We start from the raw sequence: 15,473 nt of genomic DNA on the forward strand, positions 1-15,473 counted from the left end.
ATCCCGGTGTCCCATATGGTCTCCTGTGCCTGCCAGGAGCTATTTCTGAGCAGACAGCCAGGAGTAACCCCTGAGCACCACTGGGTGTGGCCCAAAAACCAAAAAAAAAAAAAAAAATGGGGAAAGCAATGCCTCCCATATTCCTTTTCCCAAGGATTGCTTTAACTATTTGAGAGTGTTTATTGTTCCAAATGAATTTTAGAAGTGTTTGATCCACTTCTTTGAAGAATGTCATGGGTATCTTTAGAGGAATCACGTTAAATCTGTACAATGCTTTTGGAAGTATTGCCATTTTAATGATGTTGATCCTGCGAATCCATGAGCAGGGTATGTGTTTCTATTTCTGCGTGTCCTCTCTTATTTCTTGGAGCAGTGTTTTATAGTTTCCTTTGTATAGATCCTTCACATCTTTAGTCAGGTTGACTCCAAGATAACACAAAACTTTTTAAACAACACAGAAGTGGATGCTCTACACAAGCTGTGGGGAAAATACTACACTATTTCTTTACAAATGCTCCAGGAATGTCCAAGTCCTGGGTACAATAGCTCCCACCTCCCCAGGTTTCTGGTCAAGCACTGAAATTTGGGTGCCTCAGTCTGTACACCCCTCAGCCGGTGTCCAGAACCAAGAACTGGTCCTAACAGAAGGAAGAGAGCAGGAGCCAGCTTGCTCTGAGCACTCACTCTGTGCACTCACACCCACTGGCTGCCAGTGCACTGCATGGGCTACACTCACTCCCAGCCTCCCTGGACATCACTCATCGCTCACTAGCAATCACAAAATCACACATTCCCACACACGTCACACCTCTCTGATATGTACAATCACTCACACACACTCACACAGAAACTTACATCCACACCTTCTCACACAGACATGTGAAGTAAAATAATAATCCTCATAGTCCCCCTTCATACATGGGTGGCTGCATCTTCAGTACCTCACATGTTACAGATGAAGAAAGCAAAGCATCTCTCTGACCCTACGAATGGCCCCGAGCTCTGTGGCCCAGTGCCCCCCCCCAGGTGATTAAACATGACAAAAGACTTGAGGTGCCACAGCCTTGTCTCACCTGAAAGTCCTTGTGCAAGCAAGGGTGGGCCAGGGAGCCTGAGTACATGAGCCCCCACCCCTCTCCCCATCAGCCAAGCTCTCAAAGCCATTTCCCAGTCACAGAGGTTGCTGCTAATGCAAAGTCCTTGGTCACCATGGAGACCAAGCCAGGAGCCTGGCTGTGACACTCAGGGACATCGGGTCCAGAGGGCGCCACAGGAACACCACGTTCTGCCGGGAAGCAGCTGGAGGCTGATGGAGCAGCGAAATTCTGGAAAGTCTGGAGATGTGGATTGTTGCTGAGAGGAGAGTTTCAGGGCACCAGCCCCAGCTGCTCTAGGGTCTCCCCATAGGTCAGGGTGAGGAGGTCGGTGCTGAGGCCAAGGTTGTCTGGGTCTATAGAATGTCTAGGGGAGTCCATCATGGTCTCTAGCTGCAGGGCCCTGCGGAGTCCCTGAGTTTCAGCCTCCTCCCCTCTCCCCGGGAGGATAGAGGATCAGACCAGGGGGCAGTGAAAACTCAGGTGGGTCTTTTCTGAACAAAGCAGGCACAGCTAAGGTTCAGCACTGCAGAACTGGGAGTCTCAAAGAGGAGAACAAGCCCGTGGGTGCTCTCTGATGCTCCCCAATGGGGGCAGCAAGGAGGAAGGCCATTAGGAAAAACTAGCCTAGACAGGCAGAGCCTTCTGAGAGTTTTCCAGATACCTTACTAACAGCTAAGCAGGCAGCAGTGGACAGGCTCCTGCCATGATGTCTTCTGCCCTATGGACCATGATGCTGACTTCCTGCAGCTAATATCCGCTCCCGGTTTCGTTCCAAGAGTTCTAACATATTCTTCATATCGTGGTCAGCCTCAAGCACCTGAGAATCAAATCCATGGGTCAGAGGGCTGTACTTGACCTTGTACCCTTCACAGAAACCTTCAAAGATTGGGGGGGTGGGCAAGGGCGAGGCAGAGAAATCCAGGTCCCAGGCAGAGAGAAAGATTGTCACAGTTAATGGCCCCCAGTTGAGTCTAAGCAGATGGAACCATCTGGATTCTACCTTATTGGAGAAGTTAGGGGCTGCCCCTGCAGTGAATGACCCCCTATTTCTGTCCTGTCATCTTTTGCTAGCCAATGACTTTGCTTTTTATATTTTATTGTTTGTGTGCCACACTTAGTGATACTCTGGGTAACTTCTGACTCTGCATTCAGAAACCACTCCTGGCAGAGCACAGAAGACCATATGAGATGCCAGGGATTGAACCCGGGTTGTTATGTGCAAAGCAAGCACCTGACACACTGTTGTCAGAATCCTCCTTTTGATGATTTAACAAGGGTGACTCCAATGGTGCTCAGGGGGGCTTCTGATACCAGGGTTTGAACTCAGGACTCTATAGGAAAGATCCACCACCTGAGTTCTCTCCCAGGCCCTGGCTTGACCTCCTGCAGGATCCACTGTAGCAGCATCTCACTTTCCAGCAACTTTGCTGCCCAGAAGCAGCCCAGGGCAGAGACTAGACAGTCCAAAGGCATGTGGAAGCCCATTCGGACATGTATACACTTCCAGGTCTCTGGTTGCCTCTCTCTGTGCCAAAGTCATTAGTGGGGGGTGGCAGTGGGGAAGCTGGAGAAGTCAGGTAGCACAGAAAGAGGAGGCACAGTAGAGTTCACAAGAGTGGGTGGAGAGGACAGCTGTGGAGCAACTGAGCATAGAGTTCATCCTACATACTTTGGCCCCTACAAACAGCCCCAATAACTAGAGACAACCGTGGTGGTGAACTCACCTATGCAGCGAGACCTGTGCTGAACAGCAACACCCATGGCAGTTCCAGGCAGAAACAGGGTCTTGGCCACCCACCAGCCCCAGGAGCCAAAACTCTCCCTGAACTTCCTACCAGAGCCCTCACTGCCTCCATCAGAACTTCCTGTGGTGTCCACATTTCCTCTCCAGCCCAGAAATGGGAACTGGGAGACAAAAGTTCCTCCCAGGCTCTTGTATCCCCCTTCTAAGTCCAGAGTGTGGAAGAACTTGCCTTTCAGAACCTCTTCCCTTGCCACTCCTCCCCCTAGAAACTTCTCTCCTGCCCTAACAAGGGCACTTACCAGAACAGGGGCCGGCACTGGAAATGGGCCTCCCTTCACCAGCCACTCCTCATAGAGGTGGTGAATAGCATCCAGGTATTCCTTTGGGAAAAACACACACACACACACACAGACACACATGCACTATCAGAGCAAGTCTCTTCCTCTGGGGGCTACAGGGGTGTCAGCAACCAGAGATAGTGGCTCAGGCAAGTCTCAACAGGTGCACCCAGGGACCAGTACCCTCCCACACTTATCTTCCTATGCACCCACCCTGCTCTCTCTCATGCTAACCTTTTGCCAGGAGCAGAGCCACCAATTCCCTATAATGGGCCCATGGCTATTCCAGGGAGGCATTCCAGCCCTGGTGCCATTGACTGTCCCTCTGTCCTGCCCACCATAGCCCTCAGTGCCTTCAACCATCAGATGTGACCCAGAGGAGGGCGTAAAGATCAGCAGGCCCAGGAAAAGGGGACCCAAACCTAGTGATACCTGTATGAGGGTCAAAATGGGGGCACAGCCCAAGAGCCCCTACATCCTCTGCTGGGACAGAATCCCAGGGTCACTCACCAGTGGAATGATCTTCTCCTCCTCTCTGCATCTCATCTTTAACCTCTGGTAACAGGTCTCAGGAGTGGTCTGGAGATAAACTGCAGGGTAAAGAAAATAGTGGAACTCACTTGCAGAGTATTATCATAGCATGAGAATAATACCCAAAAATAATAGAGACAAAGGCCAAGATGGACTGGTCCATGGTAGGAAGATTGCCACAAGTGGGGTGGTGGTGGTAAGAGAGTGTTAGTGAAGTTAGGACAGAGAAGGATCCACGATAACAACAGTAACTGGGTGCTGAAAGGAGGTAACATGATATGTATCATACATATCATACTTCAGGACAGCACTGCAAACCACAGTGCCTTAAAAGGAAAAGAAGATAAAAGAGAGAAAGAGAAAGAGAGATTTCTCCCATAGATGCAGGCTTAGGGGAGTGGCAAGAGAGAAACTGGGGACATTGGTGGCAGGAATGAACAATGGTGAAATGATGGGTTTGAACTACTGCAATGACTAAACTTCAATCACTTTGTAATAGTATATCTCATGGTGATTCAATCTTTATAAAAAGTAGATCTAAGCAAATAAAAAAGATTTTCTTTTTTTTTTTTTTTTTTTGGTTTTTGGGCCACACCCGGTAACGCTCAGGGGTTACTCCTGGCTATGTGCTCAGAAGTTGCTCCTGGCTTGGGGGACCATATGGGACACCGGGGGATCGAACCGCGGTCCGTCCAAGGCTAGCGCAGGCAAGGCAGGCACCTTACCTTTAGCGCCACCGCCCGGCCCCAAAAAAGATTTTCTTTGATTTGAACAAAACAATACCAGTAGGGCTAGAGTGCTGGCCCAATGACTGAGCATGTGCTTTGTAGGTAGAAGGCTTACCTAACACCACCTGGTCCTCCCTCAAGCAACACTCAAAGGGAGGGAGCCAAGACCAGTCCCCCACACGGGGTGTGGCCCCATAAAAAAAAAAAAAAAGAAGGGGAGAAGGTGCTGTATTGGTGCTATCTTGAGGTTTCATCCTCGGCATGGCCAAAAAGTTAAAAAGAACAGTTCTATTTGCTCTGCTCAGGGCCCGAAAGCGACTCAGGAGAGGTGAAGGCAGTCATGAGGGATTGGTAAGTAGGAGAAATTCCTGCAGCAGTTCTGAGCCCAGACAGGGACAGCGAAAGCCTTGTTCAACCTGTGCAGCCTGCAGGGCCTCCAACCCTGACCCCATCTGTCTTTTTCTGTCTATATCACCTGTCCTGGGGGCTCTGTGACACTAAAGGGGGCCTGGAACCCAGCTGAGACCAGAGAACTGGGTGAGCTCCCTCCTCCTCTCTGGGCACAGAGAATCAGGGGACAGTAGCTGAAGACACCCCAGATTTCTATCTTCCTCAGGGAGGAGGATCAGCACTGCCAGGTGCCCTGCACCCCTTTGCAGGAGGGGAAGCTAAGCTGGCCCAGAGGAAGGCAGGAGAGGAACCTTACCAATAAGATCCATAGCCACGTCCATGTGTACCGTGATCCAGTCAAACCATTCTGACAGAACCACATAGTCCACTTCAGGCATCTTCCCACTGCAATGAGAGTTGAAAGGGATGACTTAGCCTGAAGAGCTCCTCGTTATCAACAAAAACCACCCAGAAATGGCTTCATTCAAAGGGTACTTCTGGGGGCAGAAAGATGGGTCAAAGGGCTGGAGCATGCACTTGGCATATGGAGACCTCAAATTTGATCTCCACATGGCTCCCCAAGCACTGAGCCAGGTTAGATAAATCCCTGCCCCCAGTACTGCTTGGAGACCCCATACAAAAAGAGTATTTCCAGTGCCAGAGAGTCAGCCTATGTGGTAGAACATATGCCCAGTATGTGCAAGACCCTAGCTTCAATCCCCAGCATTACATGTCTCCCCAGTAAAACTGGTGGCTCCAGAGACCCTGAAATCCACCAAGATAGAACCCTTAAACATCAGGTCTGCATAGACAGGTCAAGCATCACTGGGATTGGTCCACCCTTTGGGGGTGACCCCTGCTGAAAGGACATTATGCCACCATGTCCAGCATAATGTGATGCTGAAGGCATGGTGGATGCTGGCCAAATAGTCTTGACCTCCACACCTGGGGATGGAGCTCAAGGCAAAGGTAGTGAGTGTCCCTGCGTGACCTGGGCAGTGGGGTGGGTAGGTGAACGTGTGCAGATTTGCGCATTAAGCAGAGAAAGGGGCCTTGAAGCCTGTCTCAAGAACCAGTACAGCAAACCAATTGCACCTCTTGCCATTAATTCAGTAGAACTGATCATGATGCTCACGACAGCCCTATTAAAAATAATGAAGAGCTAAATCTCAGAACATCTATATCACAGAAACCCACGCAGCAACTGAAAGATGAAGCTGTAAAATAATACTAATGACGTGGAAGATGCGCATAACCTAATGTTCTGAGCAGACAGCAGAATACAGCGCTGAGCATATTTACAGCTCAGGCATAGTCTCAGGAGTACTCACCCATTCATTTCTGAAAAAGAGACTGGGAAAAAAAAAAAACACCACAATGTCAATAGTGCTTTGTCTGAGTCATAAGACTACAGGGGACTTTTTAAAAATTCATACCTCTCTGCCTTTTCCAAAACTTAACAACATATTAGTCATTAATCCAGAATTGGGAAGCATTATACCTTTTCAAGTGCTAATAAAGAAGAGAAGGCAGGAGGGAAAGAGGGTGAAGGAAGGAGGGAGGGGAGAGAGAAAGATTGAGAATGAAAGAGAGAGAGAGAGAGAGAGCAGAGAGAACAGAGAATTACCTCTGACAGTTCTAAGTAAACAGGAGGGGATAGGAATGAGGAGAAGGAACAGTGACACCACCCCCACCCCAGGCTCCTGAGGGAATTCAGTCTTTGAACATCCTCTGTTCATATTAGATCCCTCCTGAGATTCCATTTCAGATCCCACCTCAGATTCCTCCTCACATATTCTCTCTGATATTTCCCCAGAACTCCCCAGAGTCTTCCTTAGACCCCTCATCAAGCCTCCTGTCAGACCCTTCCTCAAGCTCCCCTCAGACACACCCTGAGGCTTCCTTTAATTCAAAGGATGGCTTCAACTGCTGACTAAATGGGAAGATGGCTTGGCCTGGAGCTGGTCCCCTGCTGGCCCATGGTACTGATTCTCATGATGGGAATGTCCTTGAGGGGAGAAAAGAGGTTGATGACACAGGAGCTCTGGGAAATGGGGCATACATAGCCCTATCCAACAGCCCCAACACAGAAACCTCCTCCCTTCCTCACTAATCTAGTGAGAAGCAGGGATGTGTTGGGGCCTAGCACCCACCAAACTTGGAAGGCAGCTACCAGCATTTGAGTGTCTCCAGGCATCATTCCCCAGCACAGGGTGGAACAGATTAACCTGAGAGGCTCCCCAGAGAAGGGAGATTGGTTTGAGAGGATGGACATGCCATCATGCTACAGATGTGACTCAAGTACCAGGCTGGTGAGGGATGAGGTCAGGTGGGTACCCAAATCCCATCACTCCCCTTCTTCCCACTGTCACCTTAAGAGGGCCCCATCACTACTTCAGGTCCTTCCCTGGGCCTTTATTTAAGGATCATCTAACCAGGCCAAACTTCAGGGCAAGCAGCCCAAAGTCAGGACAACTATCTCCTCTGGCCACAATGAGTTGGGAGATATCCCCTGACCAATGGGGATCCCACCTACACTGGTGAGATGTCCTGGGGCTTAGAGGAAAGCCACCAGCTAGACACTAACTTTCTTATCAGCAAGTGAGAAGCCCAGTGCAAGTCCAGCATTTTGTCACCATGAGGAAATCATTTTTTGTAGGGTGGAGGGGAGGCTCTCAAGTGCTCAGGGAGCCTGGGTGGGTCAATGCTTGAGCTGGTGCACTGATCTTCCTTGAGAGAAACACTCATCAGTGCTGGGGGATGGTGGGGGAAGGTCAAGCAATGCCAGGACTATGGCCATCTTTCTGCCCAAAGAAACCATCCTGAGAGACTGAATAAGACAGAGCAGCAAAATGAAGAGAAAGTGAGCAAAAGCTCTCTCTGGAAATCCATGCTTGAGCAGCCCAAGCTGTGCTGAGCCAGATGTCAGGCGGCTACAGTGTCTGCCATTCAATAAACCAAACCGCCCTCCCACGCGCCCTCTGGGAATATGGATCTGCAGAAACAAGTGGTCGATCAGCCCCTCACCTCCAGCCAGACACAAGGAGGGGCTGGTTCCTGTGTGGTGGCTGGAGTCTAGAGAGGGAGGGAGAGCTGCCCAACAGTGCAGGATGGAGGAATGTCAGCTTGCTCTCCGGAGGTCAGTCGCTGTATTGTCAAGCCTCAAAGGACAGTGAGAAGCCCCATGCTGTCTGCCTGGTTCGCCTAGAAGCAGGCTTGCCTGAGCTTCTGCTGCTGGACTCTCCATTCTGCAGCCCTGAGTCTTGTCCGCTTCCTCAAAATGATTGCCACCAGAGCTGGGAAGATGGTTCGAGGCTCAGGAAAGACCCCCACTCACCCACCCACCTGCTCTCTCTCCACTGCATCACTTACCAACCCCAATCCCAGTCTGTCCATGGAGGGAGGGGGAGTTTGCTTTGCCCACTGTCTTTGTGGCCTTGGCCCAAGAACAGCTGATGACTCAGACATGGGGCTCGACCAAGTGGAGGTGGTACCCCAGCCGGGGGCCAGTTGGGGTACAGTGCTAATCACTATCTCTGGCCTGGCTCGGTGAGTCAGCACCGGCCCCCAGCTACCTTCCCTATGTCCCCTATCTGCTGCTCTTAGAAAATACCCAGAGGTGGTAAAGCTGCAAAAGCTTCGCGCATCCCATGACCAGCCCACGGTGTCCAAGCCACACAATTGCTGCATGGCTTCTGGCAACCTCCGGCTTTCTCTTCCTGCCGTGCTCACACCTCACAGGCTATGGACTCTTCAGCCATTGGCACATCTCCTCAAACCCCTGGTGCCATAATGGCTCTAACATTCTGCCCACCCCAAACCCACCAGATGGGGTGAGATAGGTCTCTCCCTAGGGGTTGTTTCTTACTTTACTTGTTTTAGGCTCCTGAGGTGAAGAGATTAGAGAACTCAGAATTCTGACGTGGGCTTGGCTGAGCTGGCTAGAGCCTGAAACTGCAGAAGCGAAGCTGTGCTTTGGTTATACCCCCTTGTGCCTGGCCTTCCCCCAAGATTTCAAGCCTTCTTCAAAAGTGAAGAGGACCCATGCTAGGGTTCCAGAGCATCAGGACTTGGGGGATACCCGAGCTCCAGGCAGGAGCTGACACCCCACATTTCATCCTATGGGAGGCTCCCAGGACCCAGTTGGACCCCAACAGTGGGGACAAAACCTTGAAGAGTGCAATCAACTCATTTCTGGGCTATCTGGCTCAAAAGACAGTGAGTGGGATCAGGGCCCAGAAACCTCTAGAAAATGTCCCCCTGCACTGTGCTAGCCAGCCCTGAAAAGAGACTGTGTTAGAGCAGGAATAGAGGTGCAAGAAGGCCCCTTTGTCCTTCCTTCCACCAGATATTTCTTGCTTGGACTGAGCACTTTTCTATGGATGTTTAAAGAAAAATCTATGTAAGCTAGGGCTACCCCTCTCCAACCTGAGAATGAACCCAGAGATCTTAAAGCAACAATGACACAGCAACACCCCCAAACCAAAACCTCAAGTCACAAATAGGCCCTGCAGAAAGGTCAGGTGATCCCTCAAGAAAGCACTTCCTTGGGTGCTGCCTAGCCCAAAGCAGGCCCAGCCGAGTCCCTGTCTCTGATGCCAGAGCTCTATGGACTCCTGGTATCTCCTGGTGAAAGGCTGCAAGGGCTTCTGGGGAAACGCCAATCAGTGGGCAGCCTACAGGTATGTGTGCATGTGTGTTGTGTACAAGCATGTACATGGACTTACAGAAGTGTGTATACTCATGACTCACAAGAGGAGGGTGGGTGTTTGTGTGAGAGAGAGAGAAATAAATGAGAAAAGCCTGTGTGTTTATGTAAATTCATGACAAGAAATCAACGAGAAAAGCCTGTGTGTGTATGTAAATTCATGACTCATAGGTGTGTGTGTGTGTGTGTGTGTGTGTGTGTGTGTGTGTTTTCACAGAAGCCTTTTTAGGTGTAAGTGTGTGTGTGTATGTGTGTGTGTTTTCACAGAAGCCTTTTTAGGTGTAGGTGTGTGTGTGTGTGTGTTTTCACAGAAGCCTTTTTAGGTGTAAGTGTGTGTGTACGTGTGTGTGTTTTCACAGAAGCCTTTTTAGGTGTAGGTGTGTGTGTGTGTGTGTGTGTGTGTGTGTGTGTGTGTGTGTGTGTGTGTGTGTGTGTGTTTTCACAGAAGCCTTTTTAGAGGCTTCCTCCAAGGCTGGGCAAGAGCCTGGAGTAAGTCTTGGGCTGGAGCTGAGACCCCAGTGGGAGTCCCGCTGCCCAGCAGCTAAGGAGAATCGTCACTCCACAGCAAATGAGTGCTGGGCCCAATCTAGACATGATCTCTGCACTCAGGTGCCAAGGGCCAGCTGCAGAATACACTACAACTGATCTGCGAAATAAACACACATTGAGTTGAACCACATGAAACTGGCAATTTTTTAACCATCTAAATTGGTCAGATAGTAACTGTTTAATCTGATTCAACCCTACTAGAAACTCTCTCGGGCCAGGAGTGTAGCTCTGGGGTACAGCCAAGTGCTTGTACATGTGAGGCCCTTGATACATACTGTGACACAAAAAGAATTCAAGAGAAGGGGCCGGAGAGATAGCATGGAGGTAAGGCGTTTGCCTTTCATGCAGGAGGTCATCTGTTCGAATCCCGGAGTCCCATGTGGTCCCCCGTGCCTGCCAGGAGCAATTTCTGAGCCTGGAGCCAGGAATAACCCTTGAGCACTGCCGGGTGTGACCCAAAAACCACAAAAAAAAAAAAAGAAAAGAATTCAAGAGAAATGGAACCTGACTCCTCTAGACGGAGAAATTTAGGAGAGGGAATGGCATTCAGGAAGGCAGTTGCAGACCACAGGGACCCTCAGAGAGAGCATGGAAGGCCACCACAATAAGCACCAGGTTTGTGAGATCAGAGCAGAGAGATCTGCGGGGCCTCAGAGGGGATGGACAGGCACAGTGGGGTGAGGACGACCAGACACACAGCAACCATGAAGGAGGTAGGCTGTAGTTCATTTCCCAGAGACCCAAAATACTCAGCAGCAGAGAGGCAGCCTGAAGGACTGTGTTTCTGAGACCTCTTCAGCAGTGTTGGGAATGTGGGGACAGGACAAAGTTCCAAGTGCAGACTACAACGGAACTGTGCCTGCCCCATGCTAGGCCCATGGGCTCGACCTAGAGCTTCATGCTTGCCTGTTCCCACACCCAACTATGTGCCCACCTTTTGGTACGGGTGGGTTTGGGGACAAGTGGTGGCTGTGGGATGTCAGTGAGTATGAGGGAGATGATCAAAGGTATGCGGAGGTGCTGGCACTTCTGTCTTCCCCATGAGCAGAGAGACCCAGGCCGGCTGGTCCCAAAACGCAGTAGGGAGAGAGCTAAGTCACTCAGTCAAACAGGCTGGGAGTTACCCTAGTCCAGCCAGAGCCCCAGTCATTATCAACAAGCCAGTCAAGGGAAGCAGAATGGCTGGATGGCAAGATAATGAACAATCTGGGCAGAAAGTCACCTCGGATTGGTGAAAACCTGCCATGGCAGTAACTGACGGAACCCACTAGGGCTAAAGCCATCTGTCCTGCATAACGCTGGCCCCAGGTTTGATCCCCAGCATTCCATTTGGTCACCTGAACCCTCCCAAGAAGGATCTCAGTAAAGAATCAGGAGTATGCCCTAAGCACCATTAGATGTGGCCCCAAAACAGAAAAAGAAATATTTAGGGCCTAGAGTACAGGATTGAGGCACTTTCCTTGCATCCTGCTGACCCCATATAGAATCCCCAACCCCACATATGGTCCTTCGAACACTGCAAAGAGTCTCTTCAGAGCACAGAGCAAGAATTAGTCCCTGAGCCTAAAAGCAAAACAAAACAAACCTCCAAAGCAAAAATTACAAATGGTTTAATAAATTTGCAGTACCTTCTATATAGGTTTTCAACAAAAACGTATTTTGCGCTGTGAATTGACCGCTCCATCAGCCGCACAGGTGACATCTAAAGGAAAAGAAAACTGCTTCACTAACTCAGTGGGTATCCTGGCTTTGGTCTATGCTGGATGTCAGCATGGAGAGGCCATGGGGGAAAGAGGCTGTGGCAGACAGCAGAGAACTGGGCCTAGGCCCCTGCTCCAAGAAAGCTGGATGGGTCCATCTCTTCTCTGCCAGAACAGGAGTGGCTCGGCAGGCATGTGAGTATGGAGAATGCTAGAAACAGGACCCAGCACAATCCGGCAAAGCACTGTTCCCTGCAAAGCATGGTGACAACTCTGGAGCTAAATAGGTGCTTAAATGCCCCTGCAGCTAGGGTCAAATTCCTAGAGGGGCCAGTGTGGTGTTACTCTTCCATTGGTACCCGAATACCTGACTTTCTGGAACTCACAGAAATGATGTTCACAGGCTCTTCAAAGCAGGTATGTTCTTCAAGCGGCCCTGAACACTGAGAAGAACTCAGGCAGAGGTGGTCTGTCTGTCTGTCTGTCTCTGTCTCTGTCTCTCTCTCCTCCCCCCCCCCCCCATAGGGCAAAGTGTTTACCTTACACATGGTCAACTGGGTTCAATCCCTAGCATCCTTTCTGGCCTACCAGGAGTAATTTCTGAGTGCAGAGTCAGGAGTGACTCCTGAGCACTGCAGGGTGTATTCAACATTCCCCCCCAAAAAAAAAGAATTCCTGACTCCCTGTTTATTTACTGTTTCCTGTCTCTCTTCCTCTGCCTATATGGTAAGGCTTTCCTTCTTTCAACAGAACAGACACAACCCAATACATCCAGATGTACAACTGGTCCTCTAAAGACATTTGTTTGGTTACAACAAAATGCTGAGAGAAAAAGAAGCTAGCTGGCATGCAATTAAATAACAGTATCAGGGACCTGGTTCCTGGACTTAAGCAAGGACATGTTAAGCTACAGGAGGGCACCATCCTGCTCCCTCTGATCTGCACTGTTTAGGCAGGCACTGGGGATACAGAAATCCATTTGATTCTGCATTCCCATTTTTAAGAGAAGTGTGGCAAAACTTTAGCTGCAGTGCCCAGTCCAGCAGAGCTGCTTTGTTAGTGGTACTGCTGTAGGTGTCTGTGACTCCTTAAATGAGAGACTCCCAAGGGGATCTTGGGGCTATGCTTGCAATTTGGATCACAGGGGCCAGACAGAATTTGCTCAGCCAGCCTTTCTTCTTAAGCCTCACAGACCTTAGTCATCTGCCAGAAAATACAAGGACTGAGCAGCCATGTTCTTGGATCTGTCCTAACACCTGATTGGCCCTGGACAGAACACGTGACCCAAATCAATCAATCAGAGTCTTTATCTCAAGAATCAGCCCTCAATGCTCAGTCCCGGATGATGGATGCGCAGTTCTCTTTCACTGGAATAAACCAAGCATGCGTTGCAATCACGTGGAAAGCTTGATATAAACAGATTATTAGGCCTTATCGCCACCTCAAGTTCTTGACTCAGCAGGTCAGGTGAGAACCAGAAAATGTATATTTCTTTTTTATTCTGTGATTTTTTTTTAAATAAAAACATCTTAATTGAATAACCATGAGATACAGTTATAAAGTTCTTCAAGATTTGGGTTTCAGTCATACAGTGTTCCAACAACCACATTTCTAACAAGGTCCCTGATCTTGGGGGCACATTTTGGGAAGAAACGAGTTAAAAGAGGAACAGCCCTCACAAAGTCACATCCTAACTTATTGGCTAGCAGAGGCTGGTGAATAAGATCCTCAGAGACAGAAATATGGACCTTGGCCTGGAGCTGCAGGGCCCTTGACCCCCCCAAGAGCACTCCCTCCCTGGTACCATCCACCCCTCCCTTAAAGGAAATGTGAAGGCTGGCACGGGGTACTTGACAGATACCTGAGGCTGAATGTGCTGCTCCAGCATGGTGAGCTGCACGTAGGTCTGCAGCGTGAGGCCCCAGCGACAGGCATCCTGGTACATTAGACCCTGCAGAAGCACAAAGCAGGCCATTCACCCACTGTCTGGGACCCCACACCCCAATGGCTTCATCTATTGGCTATCTCGTGAAACCTCTAAGGGGCTGGGCTGGGGGGTCAGGGCTGGGGGTGGAGGTTACAGATCAGCCCAACGTGACTGCAGGCCTCACTGCGCAATTCCCAGGAACACTAGCGGTGGCAAAGCACGTGCCCCAGGGCACAGCCAGACACTGGGTCAATGTTCTCTGTGCGCCCCCTGCAGTCTGTTCTCGGCCTTGCAGTCAAAGAGAGCAGTTAAACCTAAGCCAGCTCTTGTCAGAGCCCCCAAGGCTTCCCATTCAGCTGTTTGCCTGGGCATCACCAGGGCCTTCATTTGAAAAGCCAAATTTCCAGGAGCTACCCTGCTGACTCCTCTCTTGGTAGGTCTCTGCTCAAATGCTACCTACAAGAGACTTTCTCTGAGTGGATTCAGCCCCAAGATATAGAAAACATGAGGCTCCTTAGTCCCCTGCTCTTCATCTTTGCTCCTCTGCTGCCTATCAGGTAGCTAAAGAAACCCAGGGGAAAAGGGATGAAGGGAAAAAGTCACAGATATCCTAAATTCGAAGGAAGCAAGTCTCAGCAAGTTTAGCAGACACACTCCAAAATACAGGCACCAAAGCAACAAAATCCAGTTCAAAGGACTTAGGTCTTTAAAAAAATAATGCCTTTGTAAGGAGGAAGTGACTTGAGGGCCACATCTGGCTGTGCCCAGGGATTACTCCTGGCTCTGTTTTCAGGGATCACTTTTGACAGGACTTGGAGGACCAGATGTGGTGTTGTGGATTAAATTTGGACAGATGGCATGCCAGGCAAGCATACCTTATCTGCTGGACTATATATATCCAGCTTTAAAAGGTACTTTGTTGAGAGGTAGAGAGGGTGGAGGCATGCAGAGCTGTTCTTAGGGTTCACTAATTCCTAATTCTGTGCTCAGGAATCATTCCTAGCTATGCTCGGGGGACCATAGGGATGCCCCAGATCAAATGGCTGCAAGCAAGGCAAGTGCTTTATGTGCCACATTATCTCTCTAGCTCTAAAAGGTACATTTTTACACTTTCAATGAAGCCAAATTACCAATCCTGCTCTTCTGTTCAGAGTGGAAGCCAGAAAAAAAAAAAAACTAATTCTGGAGCCAGAGAAATAAGATAATATAGTGGTTTAAGCACTTGCTCTGCTTGTGGCCTAACCAGATTTGATCTCTGTCACCCCAGAGAGTCCTGTCAAGAGTGATCCCTAAACCCTGAACACCACTAGGTATAGCCCAAACCATCCCCCAAAGTCTAATTCTATAATGCTGTACACATGTTATAAATTGATGTTAGCTCAATAAAACTGTTTTTTTAAAATAGAGACCAGGAGCCAGAAAGATAATAGTAAGTTGACTCAGGTTTAAGCCTCATCATCCCATATTATTCTCCAAGTATCACCAGCAGTAATTTCTGAGTACAGAGCCAGGAATAAGCCCTAAATAGCACCAGTTGTAGCCCCAAAACAAACCAAAAAATTGGGGGAGGCCAAAGTGATAAATAGTAGCTACAGGAGGTTCAAACACATGTTTTGGGTCTGGAGAGATAGTACAGTGGATAGGGCACTTGTTTGCCTTGCAAACAGCCAACCAGGTTTCAATCCCTGGCATCCCATATGTTCAGGGCACTGTCAGGAAAGATTCCTGAGCACAGAGTTGGGAGTAATCCATGAGCATTGC

The 15,473-nt window shown here is 49.5% G+C and overlaps 1 protein-coding gene across 5 annotated transcripts in view; it reads right to left on the bottom strand.

Moving 5' to 3' along the window:
* Positions 1 to 1,022: 1,022 nt before the first annotated feature.
* Positions 1,023 to 15,473, bottom strand: part of TK2 (thymidine kinase 2) — a 29,551-nt gene continuing 15,100 nt past the window's right edge. For 2 of the 5 annotated variants that reach the window (XM_049786444.1, XM_049786442.1), the window contains exons 5-11: positions 13,647 to 13,736; positions 11,714 to 11,787; positions 5,145 to 5,233; positions 3,995 to 4,036; positions 3,690 to 3,769; positions 3,141 to 3,221; positions 1,023 to 1,914 (exon numbers count right to left, since the gene is read on the bottom strand). In XM_049786444.1, the coding sequence (XP_049642401.1) occupies positions 1,816 to 1,914; positions 3,141 to 3,221; positions 3,690 to 3,769; positions 3,995 to 4,036; positions 5,145 to 5,233; positions 11,714 to 11,787; positions 13,647 to 13,736 (555 nt within the window). In that variant the 3' untranslated portion in view covers positions 1,023 to 1,815. The remainder of the gene's footprint in view (positions 1,915 to 3,140; positions 3,222 to 3,689; positions 3,770 to 3,994; positions 4,037 to 5,144; positions 5,234 to 11,713; positions 11,788 to 13,646; positions 13,737 to 15,473) is intronic. The other 3 variants (XR_007502265.1, XR_007502264.1, XM_049786443.1) reach the window with 3 other exon arrangements.

This window comes from Suncus etruscus, chromosome 14 (genome assembly GCF_024139225.1).
Source record: "Suncus etruscus isolate mSunEtr1 chromosome 14, mSunEtr1.pri.cur, whole genome shotgun sequence".
Taxonomy (NCBI): Eukaryota; Metazoa; Chordata; class Mammalia; order Eulipotyphla; family Soricidae; genus Suncus; species Suncus etruscus.